At 32.6% G+C, this 18934-nt stretch overlaps 1 protein-coding gene across 1 annotated transcript; it reads right to left on the bottom strand.

The window, feature by feature from the left end:
- Nucleotides 1–5377: 5377 nt before the first annotated feature.
- LOC111629926 lies at nt 5378–16053 on the bottom strand. Its single transcript, XM_023373876.1, has 3 exons — nt 15830–16053; nt 9710–9890; nt 5378–8279 (listed from the first exon to the last, which is right to left on the bottom strand). Exons 1-3 carry the CDS (start codon nt 16020–16022, stop codon nt 5777–5779), a joined length of 2877 nt encoding a protein of 958 aa, XP_023229644.1. The 5' UTR covers nt 16023–16053; the 3' UTR covers nt 5378–5776.
- Nucleotides 16054–18934: the final 2881 nt, after the last annotated feature.

The raw sequence follows: 18934 nt of genomic DNA, 5'->3' as shown, positions 1-18934 counted from the left end.
TTGGATGAAGTGATGATCTTTGAACATCATCATCATTATCATTATGGAGCATCGTATCTAATTTCTAATTTAATTACAATAGAGAATAACAAAGATATTTCAAATTATCATCAAGATCTTCATTAATTCTTCTGCATTTTGTGATATTTTGAGGGAGGAAAAGATAATTAGAACGATTATCCTCAAGTATATTATGTTTTATTCCTCAAAATATCAAAAAAATGTAGAAAAGTTGATGAAGATGCTTGAAGATGTTAATTAATTTTGCATTATTTGAATATATTTTGTATATGGATTCATCATCTCATGACGCTTAAATATTATTTTATGAGGATTCAAGTTAAATTTCATGTTAATAATTTAATAACAATTACACATTATTTAATGTATTTAATGAAATTATTGTAATTAAATCCTATTCGTGACGTATTTTTTTTTTTTTAATTTTAAACACAACTTACGTCATAAATTCATCATCAGGAGGATGCAGATGATGATAAGAAGTGATTTAATGTAATATTTATGATTTAAAATGTAAAATTTGTACTTTTGTAATCCTTAATATATATACGGGGGTGAGCCAAAAGTTAGTTAACCACGTTTTGTTTACTCATAAACCACTACGTATGAACACATAATAATAAAATAATATAAATAAATAAATAATTAAAATGTAATCTTTATACATAGTAAATCGACTTTTGGGTCAATTGAATATATTACAAATTAATTTATATTACATATAGGATGGAATAAAAGTCAGTTAACCGTGTGTTCCAGTCATACCCATAGATGTGTAAAATGTAGTGGAATTAACTGCAAATTACTTCTTGGATTGGTTAACTGACTTTTGGACCACCATGCTTATACGATACGCAGTGACCTAAAAGTCAGTTAACAGCAGTTTTTTGTGTATACGTATCTTAGTAGACCTGTGAATGGAAGAAAACAGTGGAATTGATTGCATTTTCTTGATTACTAAAGCTTTGGTGTGGTAAACCGACTTGTGGGCCACCCTCTCTACGCAATATGCAGTAGCCTAAAAGTAAGTTAACCGCGATTTTGTGTTTGTCACGATAGACATGCGAACAAAATCGCATTTTCCTGATCACTAGTTAAAGATTTGAGTGGTAAACCGACTTTTAGACCACCCCTCCGTATTGTAGAATTATGCAAGATGTAATAGGGTTTATTTTTTGCGATGATAAATTCTATAAATTTCAACAACACACGATTCGGTACGAGAGAAAAGGGGAAACCATTTATAAGAAAGCATTGTTTTCATGATATATAACTAAACTCAATCAAGTGAAGCCATATCATTTCCCCTTCTTCTTCTTCTTCTTCTTCTTGTTACTTTGTGTGTTGTGTATTATTCATGGCTTTTGTAAGTTAAGCGAGAATTTCAAAAATCAAAGTGAAACGACAGGAAACGAAACTTGGCAGTAAATTATCTTAGTTGAGATAAGTTACTGCTTCAAGTATAATAATATATCACGTCCTCTCGAGTAAAATAACTCTTGGACACTTTATGCATTCCTTTATATCACGGTTGACGACATGTGAATGCTTTTGTCTCTTGTATACAAGTTTATGTCGTATACAGGTTACGTCGACCCTGATTTGCCTTCCAACACTGTAAAAAAAAGCCCATTTCTTGGAGCCTAATTCTTGTAAGTGGTACGGTTTCTCGCGTATTTGAGTAGATTTTCGTGATTTAATTGGCTTAATTGTTAATTGTGTTATATAAGTGCCTAATTATAATATAACCCACCTAATAGATCAGAAAACGTACCAGATTTGTGCCTTTAATTTTATATAAAAAAAGTATTATTTTTTGAGTGATTTACTGGTATGTGATCGGATTTTTGTGATTTAAATAGGTTAATTTAGTGTTAATTGTGTTATATAAGTGCTCAATTACAATATAATTTACCTTAAATATATTATAAAATGTTCCTTTTCGAGTTATTATTCTTATAGAAAAAAAAACATTTTTTGCGTGATTTACATAATGTGATCAGATTTTTGTGATTTTAATGGGTTTATTAAGCATTAATTGTGTTATATAAGATACTAATTACAATATAATTCAACTAATAAATCAGAATTACTATAAAATCTTGAATGATTATTGTTATAAAAAGTGTGATTTTTGCGTGATTCAATTTTATGTGATCATATTTCCGTGATTTTAATGAGTTTTTTTGTTTAATTTAATAAATTCTCGGTGTTAATTACGTTATACAGAGCCAGATGAAAATGTAATTCATGTTATAAATACTTTGAATCGTAGTTCTTATAAAATCACTCGTTTATCGTGTGAGTTCATCAAGCATAATCGAATTTTTGTGATTTTAACGTGTTCATTGATGAATTGTGAGTGTTTAATTGCATTACAACTGAATTAGGTGAGGATGTGATCCATCTTATGATTTACAGTTAAGTGTGGACTGTAATTTTTACAAGAAAACAATAACAATTTTCGTGTGATTCATTGTTACAAAATCACACTTTTATAGTTTTAATAAGTTTTAATGCTGTGGTTAATAAATTATGGGTGTTAATGGCACTAAATCAGCGCTTAAAATCGTATAAATCACTCATAATTAACGATATTAAGTTTTTTTTAGTTCGTGATTTAGTTCTAGAAGCGTGATTATATTCTAGAAAGATACACGAATCATCTATCAACTTCTTTAGATAATTTGCCATTTACGTGTCATTACTTTGTAATATCGCGTGATCTTTTCGGATGATTTGTATCGGAATCACATGTCAATATGATGATAAAATTTGGATAATTTTACTCTAAAATCACGCGATTTGTTCGCGAAGTAGGTAATCGATTACGGCATTAAATCGATCGCGTGATCGTTCAGTTGGTTGATACGAATATCTCTTAAATTGCATGCTTTCGGTTATGTAATTTGACGTTGTAATCACCTGATCGATTAGCATGCTCGATTGTGTGATGTAATATTCGATTTTCAAACGTCACAATACTGTAATGAAGTTATATAAAAGAAAATATGATATTAAGTTCACGTGACTATTATTTTATCTCCTGAAGAAGTTGGATAATTATTTAAAAATTTGGGTTTGAATTGGCAACTAAATCACGCGATTCTCACTCTCGCTCCTCAATATATTTTAAAAGTAAAAGGTTTTTCTATTCGTTTAAACATTTTAAAACTTATTTTTACCAAAAAAAGTAAAAAAATAAAAAGATAAAATAAAGTGTGGAGAACAAATCGATGCCAAACAATGGTTTAGTTATAGAAGATCTCGCAAGTCAAGAAGAAGGATGAGGAGGAGGAGTAGGAGGAAGAGGGAAGAAAACGGGGGTCATTTGTTGCTAAACACGCTAAGAAGATTATGAAGTGCAAGATGTAGTTAGAGTTAGAACAGATCAAGTGAAAGTTTGGACACTTAATACCAAATCCTTGCAAGTCTGTCTATAGTCACATTGACTGAAAGAGGATAAAGAAATCTATAGGGCCATATCACAAAAAGCTTCAATACCTTCAAATTACCACTCGTTGTGAAAGATTTATTCAACAGTGTGTCACTTAATATCTCCTCTTCCTCCACAACTACCATTCTCTCTTTCTTCTTCTTCTTCTTCTTCTTTTTTTTAAGAGAGATTATAGTAAAGTTTGGAGCTGCACACTACAAAAAAAGGGAAACCTATATATTCGATTTAGCACGATTATAGAAGAACCATCTTTCAAAACCTCTGGCAATTTAATACTGAATGATCGAGAAATATGAGGTATGTGAACGGTTATTCCACTATTTTTTTTTTACATATATATATATCATTTATTCCTATTCTAAATTTAAGTATATTGTGAGTTTTTTTATGAAAAAATACATAATTTATATGCTGATTATCGTTTGAGCTTCCTAAATAGAAGATCTTTGCCATTATATCAACACAATCATCTTAGATTATTTGATTCATCCTCGACAATGGCAACAATCCCAAACAGTTACGTGATTTTTATATTGAGAATAATGCTCAATTACCTAAAATTTACGTGCTGATTATGGTTTGGTCCTCCTAAAACGAAGATCTTTAACACTATCAAGGATGGTTCAATAGAATTCCTCTTATATATCTTCTGCCGACACATCGTTTATAGTGGGAAGATTACAATCATAGTAAGAAACTTGATGCTCTATACCAATCAAGTGATTTTTATGTAAAAAGAATACCGATTTGTTAAAATGTATGTTCTCATTATTAACTTAGGTACCCACGCATCGAAGATCTTCAACACTATCAATGATGGGTCAACTGAATCGATCTATGATGGTGGTTTCCGTTGACCCATTCTTGATAATGGCAAAGATTCCAATCTTGGTAAAGGACACAATGTCGTTTGGGGTCAAGCGATTTTTGTGAGTCACGTGATAATGGGTACAGAAGATATAACATAAGATGGATTTGAATGTTGCTGGACGTTGCTGAATTGGTGATAATCCACAACAAATTTCAAAATTTTAAATGTATATTATACAAAGATTCAAATTTTATACGTGTTCAATGAAACGAACATCCGTTTTATTAAGGTAAAAAATATACAGGGTGGCCCCAAAATTAGTTAACCGCGTTTTTTTTTCACGCAATTTTATCTCATCTTAGTCGAATTGCTTGTTGATTTTAAACAATTCGTGTGTATCAATCAAATAGAAAGACAAGTATCTTGTACAATGGTTAACTGACTTTTGGGCCACCCTGTACTTACGAATTTAAAATGTAACGTTGCAACTAACCGGAAATTTGATATCTTTTGTATTTCTCACTATAAACAGCGATATCCTCGATGGGTTTTATGTATTTGAGAAGCTTCAGATAAAGGAGTGTGACGTGAAAAATGAAATCATTAACGTTTTACACATTCTACGTTAAGAATTAGCTTTCGTATCATTTTTTCTAAGTTGTAATTTAGGTTTTTAGTAAAATAAACCTTTAAAAATTCAAGAAATTTTCAGAATTTTTATCCGAATTCGAATCCTGCCTATAAATTTGAAGTAAAAAATCTGCTTAAATAAATCTTAAAGCAATAACGTGTGATTCACTCAATATGACGTGAAGAGTAATATTTTAAAAATAACCATTTCGTTTCGATGTGAAATTCGCGTGATTATATCACTTAAATCGAATTTTTCACGTTGTTTGCGCTTTCTGACATGTCAATATTTAAGATTTTTTGTGTTAGAAGGAGTGATTTGGTCCATTAAATTTAAATGGATTAAATTTTTTTTCTTGGTGTAGGAATTTTTGAATTTTACACGTGATCTTTTCAGTGTTACAACAACCACGAAGTATGAAAGTAAGGACAAGAACTCACCATGAAAAGTAGCAGGAATCATCAATATTTACAAACATGCTCATCCACATATATAAACTTTTATAAATTACACAATTATTTTGTTTTTTTTCCTCAATAAATATGGCAACTTAAGTGTATGACAACTTGGGAACATCAACATACACTTGTGTTTTTTTTCTTCATTTTCTTCATATCATCATTATTATTTTTTATGAGATGGACACACATTACATATTGTTGAGCATTATACCGTTTATGTAACAATAAACAGCATGCAACAGATGGTTCCTTCACTCACGCACGCACGCAAATGCAAGCAGACATACACACGCACTCACATACAGGAATCGGCTACGGAGCACATAGGTCACATACCACAGCATAACCACAGCTCCTTGAGGCACTTTTAGAGTCCTTGGCACCCCCTTCTCCCCTCATACGTGATGACTCTCCATAGGCAAATCGTCAGTGGGCACAGGACGCGATTGTTTGAATTTCCCCCTCTGCCTGCAGCGATGTGTGACTAGAGCCAGCACCACCAATAACAAAATAACAGCACCAGCCGCACCTCCCGCCACGTATAATGTGGGGAAGTGCTGGCAATGATTGGGTGCCTCGTCGTAACCAGACGGACAGTGCGCAGTACCATCGCACCACAAATCGGGACTTATGCATGCATTTAATTCGGGACACTCGAAGAGGCAATTGACGTTCCTCAACGTCTGACCTGATTGGGTCTTTAAGAAAGGTTTGGTCACTTCTATCCACCTGATAGTGAATATGGTGGGTGTAGTCGCGATCACTTCCACAAACACGTGATCCCTTAGATGAGCCGTGGTGTAACTGTTACTTTCATTATACCACGAGCTAGAAAATACGTCGATTTCTTTCATCCTTGCTTCGTTATGGATACAGACTACAACTAAAGGTTGCACGTCGTTACCTGCATACACGATGACGCGATTTCCACTAGGACACTTGGTAGTGCCATCGTGTCCATTAAATTTCAGGTATAGGTACTTGTGGGGTGAAGCTTCCACCAGCCAACGACATCTTAGAGGTTGTTTGACGTCCAAGTTTGTTGGAGTTTGAAACACCATCTCTCCCTCGCTAGACCAAGATTTGCGATGCAATCCCTCGTCACAGTAGGACGAAGGGAGGAATTCGTACTGGGCCTCGAAATTAAAGTCCTTGAAATCTTCGTAAGGCGTCATTTGGTTGATGGAAAATGTTATCTTTACGTTGTTACTCACCGACTCCATAACAACTGGCAGCTGCCTGTCGTAAAGCGTGCTGCACAAGCAACCCAACAGTGAAAATACGTAACCCCATTGTTCGCTCACCAATAGGCGCGAACTCGTATCTTCGCTCCACATCCTGCACTTGTACCTCTGCACCACGTCATCGTAGTAATTGTCACACAGCGAGGATCGTAACTTCACCTTAACGAAAGTGATTCTGATCCTCTCACTACCCAAACCCATAAAGTAATAAGAGCACGAGATGTTTTCCCTCCCCCCACGTCCGTAGAAGAAGACGTTGCGTGGTGAGGAGAATGTGCCACGCTGTCCGGACCACCTCTCGAATTTCCGATCACATAGAGTATTATTGACTTGGCTACCGTCCTGGCTCGTATCTACAAACTCGTATCTGGCCACGAAAGCACTGGTTTTACTGGTGAGTTCTGTAGTGGCAAAGAAATTCTGTTTAACAATCATCTCGGAACCAGTAGAGATGTAACTGTCAGAAGGATAGGTGCAAGGACGGACGGGTATGTTATCCGGGTGATCAGCGGCCCGTGCACACACCCTAGGTGTTGACTTACCACAAAAACGATACGTGGGTTCGTCCAGTGTTCTATTTTTGTCTAAATCGTATACATCTAGTCTATTGACGTCACACGTCTCACTGTGAGTCCACTGATGCTTGTTCTCTATAAAATAGGACAGGAAGTACAACCAAACCCGATGGAATGGCGTTGCACCAATGAGGTGATAAGTACAAGTGGTGTTACGTGGCACGGTGTGACGCGGTGTGTATATCAGACCGTGTTCACGTTTGGAACCGTCTATAACAAAATCACACCCCTTCCTGACTCTAAATTCCGAAGAATCCACGAATCTCACACTAATTTCCAATTCTAACCATGAATTGTGTAAGAGTTGACTCGGGGCACTGTACAACTCTACCAGCAGCTCCGTGCTGCTCGAAGTGATTTCGGGTAATACCCCAGCACCACAGAATTCAGTTAGCAAAGGCGAACTAACGTTAGAGCCGTCATAGATCCTGACGACATCACTGTAACAATCGACAGTCAGAGTACTGCTGTCCGGGAACGACTTGGAAGTCGAACGTCCCGTGTAAATGGAGATCTTGTATTCGTTATTCTGAGCAAGAGTGATGTGGGCGTGTTGCCCACGTGGTATCGAATCCTGCCTTATCCAATAATGGCAAGTTATATTTCTTAGATAGAATCCCGGGAAGTTGGGGGACCTGACTAAGCAACGTTTCTGGTGACAGTTGACAAGAATCCGATCACAGTAAGTATTGACCACTTTAGTACCCAAGTAGTATGGTGAACCGCCTGTACCATAGCGTGTAGAAGAAGGCCGGCTGGGAAGATATTTGTAAGTCAAATATAAGCTGAACGAAAACGGTTGTACGACAGTCTTCCTCGGGACGACAATCACCAAACTAACGTTGTTCCCTTCTGAAAAGTAAGTTGCGCTCCTGCCCACGATGTCACCACAAACATGACCGAAATGAGGTTCACCTTGTCCAACGTCGTATAATTTCGAAAGTTGTTCCGGTGGCTGCTTTAATGCAGACATTAAACGGTAGAATCCCCTTTGCTGTTGGCTTCTCAGCCGATCGTTGGACATCTCAGATGGCTCGATGATCTGAAGGTACCCTTTCTGGCACACCGAACTTTGGTCCCTGTAACAAACAAGAATATATTCAAGCACTCATACAATAAATAAATTAAAAACCATCAAAAGTTATTATGACATCATAACAATGTCGAAATTTTTAAAAAATGCTCTCCACCTCAAATCAGTAGTATCTCGCCCCTGTACATCATACTTTTCCTCATAACGACAGAGTCATGTCAATCTTTTATGTAACTCTATTCAAGGGAAAACGTTTAGTTAATGGGGACCTCCCCCAAATGTTTCCATATCTGGTCTCGAATTTTATCTATCTAACACTGTTCTCTAGATTAAGGAAAGACAGACAGACAGACGTATTATAAAATGAGAATTTATAGATCTACAATTTTTTTTTCAAATTGCAGCTCAATTATCCAAGTTATGAAGGTATTTACTGAAGTGCAAACAACACCAGTCCATCCTCTGTAATTCTTTAATTTACTCCATAAGAAGAAGAGGAAGAAGAAGAAAAGACACTGATTACTGTCACGTATATCGCGGTTGATTCATTCGTGTGTTTAGTCCTTTTTGGAAAATTTTAATTAAATTTGGATTAGTGGATTTACGTGATGTAATTTAATAAAAGAAGAAGTAGTAAAGTATTGAAAAAGGTTGTCGTCGATTGCGGATGATGTTACACTTTGGTACCAACTTTTAGCATTATCGAATTTCTTTTCTTTTATTATTTTTTCACTAAATTCTTGTGTGAAGTAAGCAAGTGTATTTACTAACCTTACTATAGATAAAGGGGGATTCTGTAAACGAGATGTTCATTAAGCGTTTTCTGTTACTCTTACAATTGTATGAGGCTCAACTGCTGACACTTCAGGTTTTATTTTTTAGTTTCTGCCTAGTTTCTACAGTTATATCCTATCAGAAACGTTAGAGTTTTATATTTAAACGCTTAAAATAATGTTTTAACTTAAAAATTTAGTTAAAATTAATAAAAAAGAATGCTTAAAATTGCTTAGAATGGAGCTTAGTCGCATGGAAAAAATGGCGGGGAAGGAGCATTTTTATATAATTTAAACGCTTAGTAAAGAGATTTAAATTGAAAATATTGCAAAATTATTAGAAAATATTGAATCAGCAAACTGTCAAAAATTTTTATGTGAAGTAAATTTGAAACATTTTCTGCAAATTTACTTAAAAACGAAGTGAATTTGAGCGTGGAAAGCGGTAAAAAATCAAAGAAAATACTTTTATACGTACATAATAAAACGAATTTATATAAAATTATCTTCTAATTTTGAATTATAAATATTTTATAAAGGTTATATTACAATTGTACATAATAATATATAAAAATTTAACATTTAAAGGTTTATTACGAAGACTTTTTTCAGCCTGTATACGCTGGTAAAATATCGATTTTTAATTCTATTTACTCTAATATATGGTTGAAAATAGTTTAAATTAGTATTAAAATAAGCTTACTTATCAACCTCCAGCGTGCCGAGTTGAAAATTAAGGAAAGTCAACTGGATAATGTCACCAAATTCATCTCCATCGGCCAAGAAGGTGATTTTGCAAACGTAAGGTTGCGATCTTGGAAACTTTTCAGTAATTCTCAAAGGATATTTGATATCGATCTCACCGTAATAAGTGCGGTTACAACCTAAAAAAAATAAGGAAAAAATATAAAAGTTGATTAGAAGAAAGGGCAAACAATAACTCTTAGAAACCGCGTTAAGAGGAAGTGCAGTAAGGGAATATAAGTCGGAGAGAAAAGGAAATAAATCATAACTACTTCCTGTACCATCATTTTACTTCCATGTTGACATCTATACCGCTTTCTGGCTCGCAGATATCATCTGTGTGTTTCCTTTTGCCCTTAAGGAAAAGTAATGATCCAGAAAGTAGCACCGGGTCTCGCATCACCCATGTGTATAGACGGTTGCTGTGTTGAGCTGTATCGCTTTTCCCCCTTTTTTTGAAAGAAACGAATCTAGTTTAAGGAAAAATAAGGCACAGAATGGATACAAAATGCTATTTTATCGCGGAGTGCCAATTTTTCATGATTTCAATAGCGTTGCATTGCCATTCTTTTTCGAAGAGTTGGAGCTTCTGGTGTAACGTTATAAACGGGATTATTCCCGTGTTTATAGAGAGGTGCGATATTTGAATTTTTTTATGAGTGTTAAATCGGGGTGGGACGTTAAATCGCTTTCGAAGGGGACTATGCGCGGGTTTTCTAAGAATGCCAAGCAGTAGATAAGTTTCTGAATTTTTAGAATAATGTTACTGACAATTAAACCAAGCTTCAGGTATTTTTTAGATTGAATTGTCTTAAAAAGTCTATTTTATTGTAATTTTTTTTGCAGAAAATCCTATCATTTCTTGCTTTAAATTAAGATTTTTCTTAAGTAGTAACTGGTTCTAGCGGCATTGAAATATCTAGCAACACACGAATATTTGTCCTAATAAAATGTATAACAAGAAAATTCTAACATTTGTAACAGAAACAGGGTTTGAATTTTCCTATGATTCTGCAAGATAACATTGAAATATCTTCAAAATTTTTAGCAAAACACGTTATAAAACTGAGGCTTTCTAGCAAAACAAGATACAACGTTTAAAGAAAAATCTGTTTATTTTAACAATATTTCAACAAAAATTAAAAATTTATATAATTCATTAAACTTTCCAACAATGCAAACTTTCCAACAATGCAGACTTTCCAACAATGCAAACTTTCCAATAATGCAGACCTTCCAACAGTGCAGACTTTCCAACAATGCAAACTTTCCAACAATGCAGACTTTCCAACAATGCAAACTTTCCAACAATGCAGACTTCCCAACAATACAGTCTTTTCAAAAAAACGAAGACTTTCCAACAGTATAACCTTTCCAACAATGCAGACTCCAAAAACAAAGATATTCTAACAATTTATACTTCCCAACAAATGCAGACTTCCCATTAACAAATTTATAATATACACGAACACACTTCAACATAAACTAACTAAAACATGAAGAATAAACAGCAGAGACTTAATCAATACTTTCCAGCAACACGTTCATAAACTCATTAACATAATTAATTCGAGTTTCGAATTAAATTTACATATTTATCACAAGGACAAAAAGGCAAATAAAATCAATAAAAGATAAACATTAAAACATTAAGGTATACTTTAAAAAAAAAGAAAAAATAGAAAGGAAGCATTAGGAACAGTTTTTAGTGCAGTAAACTTTCAAAGAATACATTTTAAAAGCGAATTTGACACATTCTACTTTACATTTTCTTATCGTTTAGTATCAATTCTTTGCATTTTTACAAATGCAGAATATTAATAAGTCAGTCAATCAGTCAGTCGATGTTATTTTTATTGCTTAAGATACGTTTGCATGTTCGACTTTCTATTCTATAAATCATTTGATATTCTAAATTCTAGGATTTGTATTATGTTTTTTTTTTTATCTTCTTCATCATCGTCTCTTCCTTTTTTTCTTTTATAAATTATGCAAATTTTGAAACTGAACATGTCTGAATTGTATTCTTTCCATTATTTTTTTCGAAGTGTGTTTCATAAATAATGATCCTATCAAAGAGTAAAAACCGATATGTATGTATTTTCCCTTTCTATTTTTTTTTATCTCCCTGACAGATGAGAAATGAATAGAAATGTTAAATTTTTAGCTGTTGCTTGCTTTTCATGGCGTTCAACATGTTTGGATTCGAAAATTTATTTGCATCTTTCGAATTCTTTGCACAGAATGCTGTATTTATGTCGTATCGAGTTCTGTGACGTGAATTTTTTGAGGGTGATATCGGTGTGAATTTGTAAGTTTACATTGTTTTATTTTTTGAATTCTTCAGGGGAATTTTGTACTATTTAGTGCAATTTTTTGGTAAGCAATTTGGAGCGATTTTGCTGTAAATTATTAGTGGAAATTTGTGCTATTTTATTACAGCCTCTGTTGAAATTTACACTATTTTGATCCAAATATTTTGCAAAAAATTACTTCTTAAATTTTGCACCAGTTTTCTGCAAATTATTTGCCAAAATTTTCACTAATTTGCTACAATTATTTATTGAAATCTGCGCTATTTTACGTAAATGTTTTGTTGAAATTTGTACTGTTTTTTTCAAATTATTTGCCAAAATTTTTACCGATTCACTTCAAATTACTTGATAAAATTTGCATCATTTTATTCCAAATTCGAAATATGAACATTTTCTACATTTTCTCAAATTATTTGCAATGCTTTCACTTAAATCTTTTTGCAAAAATACCAAAGTCTCAAATTCCATACAAATATGAACTTTCCTTTTATAAAATATTCTGTAAAAATATTTGAAGACTTTCCATTCTCTAAAACTACATGGAAGCATTGATTGAAATACTTTGCAAGTCAGTGTACTTAACTAATAATTCCCTATATTTTCTGCAAAAATATAACAACAACCTTACAAATTATATGCAGAAGCATGTACTGATACTGTTCTTAATACTCTTGCATTAAATTTTTCAATGAAAATTGCACAATTTTTCCAAAATCCCCAATTTTAAAATCTTGCACTGTATTTTTAGTCAAAATCTTCGTATAAATGGAACAATAGATTTTTTTCACTCATTCCTTATTTTGCTACACACCAAAACTTATGATTTAATTTAAGATTATCTAACATTAACTCAATTTAAACTTATCAAGAAGGTAGATATATACCTACTTCCTTTATAAAAACTTATTAAATGAAAGAGTAGAAGCAACCAGATTGGATTTTACGACTAGTGCTTCTAACTTTTCACTTGTAAAGCGTAGTAAAAATGAGATAATTCTCTCCTCTGTTCTCACATAACTCCCTTTTTAGGCTTTCAAGACAATGTTCTTCGATGTGCTGACTGGACAAAAGATAGAGTTTAGCTGTCCCTCTTGGCTTCGAGACATTTTTCTTTCCAAAAAACCCACAGAAAACACATTCGGGGTCGAGTTTATCCGTAAAGTAAGCACGTGTCATCATTACATCCTCATTTAAAGTGCCTTATCTTTCAGATAAGCATCTTTGTCATCACTGTTCTCCTAGCTCCAAATATCTTGTAATTAACCGCACAGATAAATTTAAACGTAATCTTAATTAATTAATTTTTAATTATCTTTATTAATTAAGGGTCCTAAGATAAGGAAACATCGAGATGATAGCGATTAAAGTCGCTTAGATAATGCTTTGATTTGTATGAAAGAGAATATTGTCGGGTTTGGTTATCTTCACAAATTTCTTAATTGCTTAATTTTGATAATTAAATGAGGAGATAATGTGATTTTAATTGTGTTTCCATTTCTTAATTTCAATGTATATGCAATTATCTACTTACGATTTAATTTTAACAGCAGATAATTAGCTAATTATCTAAGCGAAGATAGTTGAAGTGTTCATTTAGTTTATGTTGTAAAAACCCACTTCATTACGATTTAATTAAATAATAAATTATCTAATTAGCAATTCAGTTAACTTATTATCTAGTTTTTATTATAAATTAACTGAGAAGATTATCTTATCTATTTTGCATTTACAGATAATCTGAGACAATCTTAAGTATTTTTCATGGTAATCTTAAGAATGTGAGCCAGTTAAATAACTTTTTATGAGAACTTTTAAATAAAATATTTTATTAATATGATTATCTGAAAAATTTTATGACTATTAATAAGATAATTAAGAGTTAAAGTAGATAATTAACCTAATTAAATCCTAATTTTATTATAATTAGAAGCATAGACTTTGCAAACCAGATAAGATAAGTTATTTATAAAATATTAAGATAATTATCTATGAAATTATCTAATTTAACTTTTATCTACTCGATTAGATAATCAGATAATTAATTTTTTAATTGCTTAATTAATTAAAGAAACTTTGCAATTAGATAAGATAATTTAACAAAGTAAAGGTGTATTAACTACCTAGATAATAGGTAAGAATATCTTGTCCTGTATAATTAATTAATTAATTATCTTAAAATTCAATTATAGATAAGACCCACACGAAACACTTTACCTGAATTATCAAGTAAGCAAACTATAAATCACTTTCAGCATGGATAAATGATAACATCCCATTATCTAGCAATTATTTCTAGTAGATAAATCCTAAAGATAATTATCTATCTTGTAGATAAAGGCAAGAGAGGGGGAGGGCGTTTTGTTTAAAATCAAACAAATTATCCTCCAAATCATAAAGGGGAAGACCAAGAAAAATTAAAGTAATTATCCTCCAAGTTTTAAAGGGAAAGATCAGGAGTGGAGTCAGAGCGAGAGGAGGAAGAGGAGAAGAAGGAGGAGGATGCTGGTGGAAGATGATAATTCATCAAAAGCGTGCCACCGTACGGGTATTCCATTAAAAAGAATGATGGATAAAAGATTTCTATGGACATTTTTATTTTATCTTCTTCAAACAACCATTAGCGACTTAGGTTACTTGGGTTAGTAATATTTCTTGAAAAAACATCAAAGTAATGTCATCTTATATCTAGTTACTATTGCACGTAGGGCCTTAAAATGTAAATACAAGTTATGTAAAAGTGTTTCTAAACACAAATTTTGTGCATTACCAAATAAATCATTTTCCCTTATACCCACTTAGATCGATAATGCTGAAGAAATTTTAGCTCTGCTATCTTCTTCTTGCCAAGGAAAATATCCAGATGGAGGAGAAATCCTCTGCTTTCCTTTTATTCTTTCTCTTTTCCCCCTGCTCTTCCTCCTCTTTCTCCTCCTCCTCCTCCTCTTTCTCTCTCTTCTGCTTTATTAATAAATCTCGTTTGTTAGAATTTTTGCTCGATATCTGATTTTTCATACGTTCTTATTCATTTATTTTAATAATGATTCGAAAACTGATGCCGTTACAGTTGATATGATGCATTTAGAAATGATATTTATGAGCATTTCACTGAAATTATCCAGATTTCTACATTAATAACGTCAAGATGAGGATGTTTATTGTTTAAATACGTAGTTTTAGTAATTGTTTATCGAATTCTTTTGCCATTCTGAGCGTATTACGTCTCGTTTTAACGTGGAGGAATTTTTAAAGATGAGGATGGAGAGGATGGGATTTCTCATCATCTACAAGAGAAGTGATAAGTACGAGAGAGGAAAATGTGAGAAAATGAATGATAATGAAAAAAATCTAGAAGAAAAAGATGGTAAATGACCATGGAAACACGCGAGAATCATTGTAGCGAGTAACTATCATCCACGAATATGATGAGTAACGAATGAGATGTACTGTACAGTACGAGAGATATCATTATAGAAAACGAGAATTCGAGAGATTTTTGTATAAATAATGAACCCATCTAAACAAATAATAATAATAATAATATACGAGAAAAGATAAGAGCAGTTCTGTAGAACGTTACACACACCTTAAAAGCGGTAAGAAGATCAGGAGAAAGATAATAAACAATGCAAAAAAATGGGATATTTACACGGCAATTGTGGTTACCTTAATTATTTTTTCTGTAGCCAGCGTAACGGTTACGAGGCAATGATAACAATGGAGTCAACCTGAAAAGTAATTCGAATTGATTATTCTGTGATACTCACTCGTACATCCTTCGACTTCGTCAGAGCCTTCTCCACAGTCGTCTGTGCCGTCACAATACTTGCTGAGACTGATGCATCTGCCGTTAGCACAAGTGAACTCTGACACACGACAGCTGGGGACCTCGTCCAGCATCCCGGGAACCGTTGCGAGACATACAAATAGTAAAACCCATGGAGTTGGCTTCCATCCCATCGTTTTCTAGATGTCAAGACATTGAGTTCAGTTTGTCATTCTGTAGATAGAAAAGACGATAACACAATTAGTACCATAGAAGCATTAAATAGATTATAGGACATATCTTTGTCGATTTTGACAGCTACCGGTCATCAACGATTCTATTTACCAGGCGAGAAACCGTTTCAGATAAGAGTACAGTAAAACCTCGTATTAGTGCTTCCCTTCTATAATGTCAATACTAACAAACTGATTTCCATTTTAAGCGTTAAATATATTATTTTCTGATTTATGCAATAAATTCGAAGCTCACAAAATGTAATTTTTAATAAAGCTAACTTTATTCCATGTAACGGACAATAAATTAACACGCCAAGTCTTTTTAAATTCATACCATAACAGCATTATGACTTCACATGCCGTTTGTTAAACAAGATAATTACTTACTCCGACGTTGATTGCGTTAGAAGATAATGAAAAATTTATTTGATTATCGTCACTCAAACAATTTTTAAATCATTTTAATTATTTCAGAGAAACCTTCATTTAGGAAGCCCCCCAAAAAAGCCGTTTCCTTCGTAACGTTTGTCGCCGTTATTTAATTAACTGGGGAAGAGGTGACGATAATTTTATGAGTCACATATTAATAATAATAAATACTTCAATATCGGAGCTTAAACACTTTTTAAACTACTTTTATTCGGTGTTAATCTCGCAGCGTAACCTTTACTTAAGAAGCCTCAAAAAATTTAAGTTTTCTACCTAGCACTTGTAGTGCTTAGTTAATTAATTGTAAGGGAAGTAAATACAATTGGGTGCGAACATATTAGCAATACTTGCTTCTGTAGTAACATCTTCAATCGTTATAACCGAGTTTACTTTCATGGAATAATTAATAATGTAACGCATAGGCAATCTGTCAGGTGGAGTGCCTATTGGGAGGATTTAATACGTAAATAGGGGTCAGTTTCTCTGAAAACATGGCAAATTTCATTTGACCACTCCGTTGCTGAGGCACGAATCGGCGATTAACCACCAGTGTTCAGTGGTTTTATCCACTAGTAAACGTCTGTGCATCAAACTAATAATACAGTAATACTGTAACATTTTCTCAGTTTAACCTTCGTTTAAGAAGTCCCAAACATTGTTTAAGGTTTGTATTAGTTATTTAATTAAAAATGAAAGACGATAGCTTGGCTGGTTTCAATGGGATGCACGACACAATACATGAGCGATCTGCCAGGAGAGGAATATCTATAATAACATGACCTCTAGGTGTTAAAAATGTGAAGAACGCCCGGATATAACGTTTAGTAGGAGCGATTGATTGGTGGTTTGTATTCTGTAACGCCACACATGGGATTCTTCCCAGGAAGACTTTCTAAAGGAGTTTCCTTTAGAAAGTCTTTCTTTAGAAAGTTCCTTTTCCCCCTATTTAAGGTGAAGAAAACCCGGAAAACTATACGTCGGCGAGGGGTGAACCCACGACCAACCATAGCAATTGGACGTAAAGACAATTGCACGCGACACACACTAATACAAGAACGGTTCCAACGAACCGAACATCAAAGCATTATAGTAGCGTAAACTAAGGCAATTTTTGGGGCCTCCCAGATCAAGGTTAAACGTAATTATTCAAGTAATTTTTCATGAGTTAAAGACGGCACGCAATACACGATTCACAATAAATTCTTCTATAGTAGTATTACCGGAAGGTTCATCAATGGTTATAATGAAGTGTGCATCGAAATTTTAGAAAGAGAATAATTTATAACGTCGATAGTTTAATCGATTCAAATATTTCCAACCAGGGAATTTAAGTGGAAAGACCAACCAAACTTAATAGTAAATAATGAATAGTAATGGTAAAATATTAAACGAATTTAATAAACTGTTTGATAATTCCCGACAAACAGAAATCATTCGATAATTTTAAAATCTCTTTAATTTATTTAAATGTCGTTATAACAGTGTTTTAATTATAATCAATTAATCATTTTCTATGATTAAAATATTTTTAATTACATAAAAATAAGAGAAAATGCATAGCAAATGGAGGGTTATTAATCATTTTTATGATGATGTAAAGAAGTTTTCCAATGCAAACAACTCGCTTAAATATATAATTGATTATCATTATTCTTTGATTTTATAAAGATAATAAATATATAAATTTAAAAAATAATAAAAGTAATAATAAGATAAGATTAAAATTACGATTTTAAAGAATTTCTTCGACAAGTACGCTGTTTTCATGGAAATTCATAAGAAATTCTCATAGAATTCCTGATGAATTTTTATGGGAATGTTTTAAAATATTGCATAAATAAACATTTTATGGTTTAATTAAATAAATTTCATAAAATATTAGAAAATTTTAATTTAATTCTTCGAAAAAAAATGCCATCTTGTGTGTGAGTCACTGTAGATGAATCCATCTTGTAAATGGGATTTCTTTACGAAATGTTTCAAAGAATTACTTTAAAATCTTTATTATATAAACTAGAATTTACTGAGATCTTTAAATATTAAAAAAATCTTGAATAATTTTAATTAATTTCTTCGAAAAATATTTTCTTGACTAAATAACGTCGCTTTGCTCGTCATTGAATCTACGTGAGAATTGCTACAAAATACTGTCAGAAAAATATTTTGAATCTGTTGTTATAAAAATCAGAATATTTTCGAGCTTTTAAATATTAAAAACATTAGAAAATTTAATTAATTTCTTAATAAAATGTCGTCTTTCTATCAACATAACAGATTCATCTGCAGTTAGTTATGGATGAGTTTCATAGAGGAATTTCTATGAGAAGACTTAAAAGTATATATTTAAACAATATCTTGTAGGTTTTATTACACAAATTTGAATGCTTCAAGAGTATTAAATATTAGAAAATATTAGAAAATTTAATTAATTTCTTCTAAAA

This window comes from Centruroides sculpturatus, unplaced genomic scaffold, assembly GCF_000671375.1.
Source record: "Centruroides sculpturatus isolate CEXI.00-Female unplaced genomic scaffold, Cexi_2.0 scaffold629, whole genome shotgun sequence".
Taxonomy (NCBI): Eukaryota; Metazoa; Arthropoda; class Arachnida; order Scorpiones; family Buthidae; genus Centruroides; species Centruroides sculpturatus.
The sequence above is the reverse complement of the archived record's forward strand: the minus strand, read 5'-3'. Positions and strand labels throughout refer to the sequence as shown.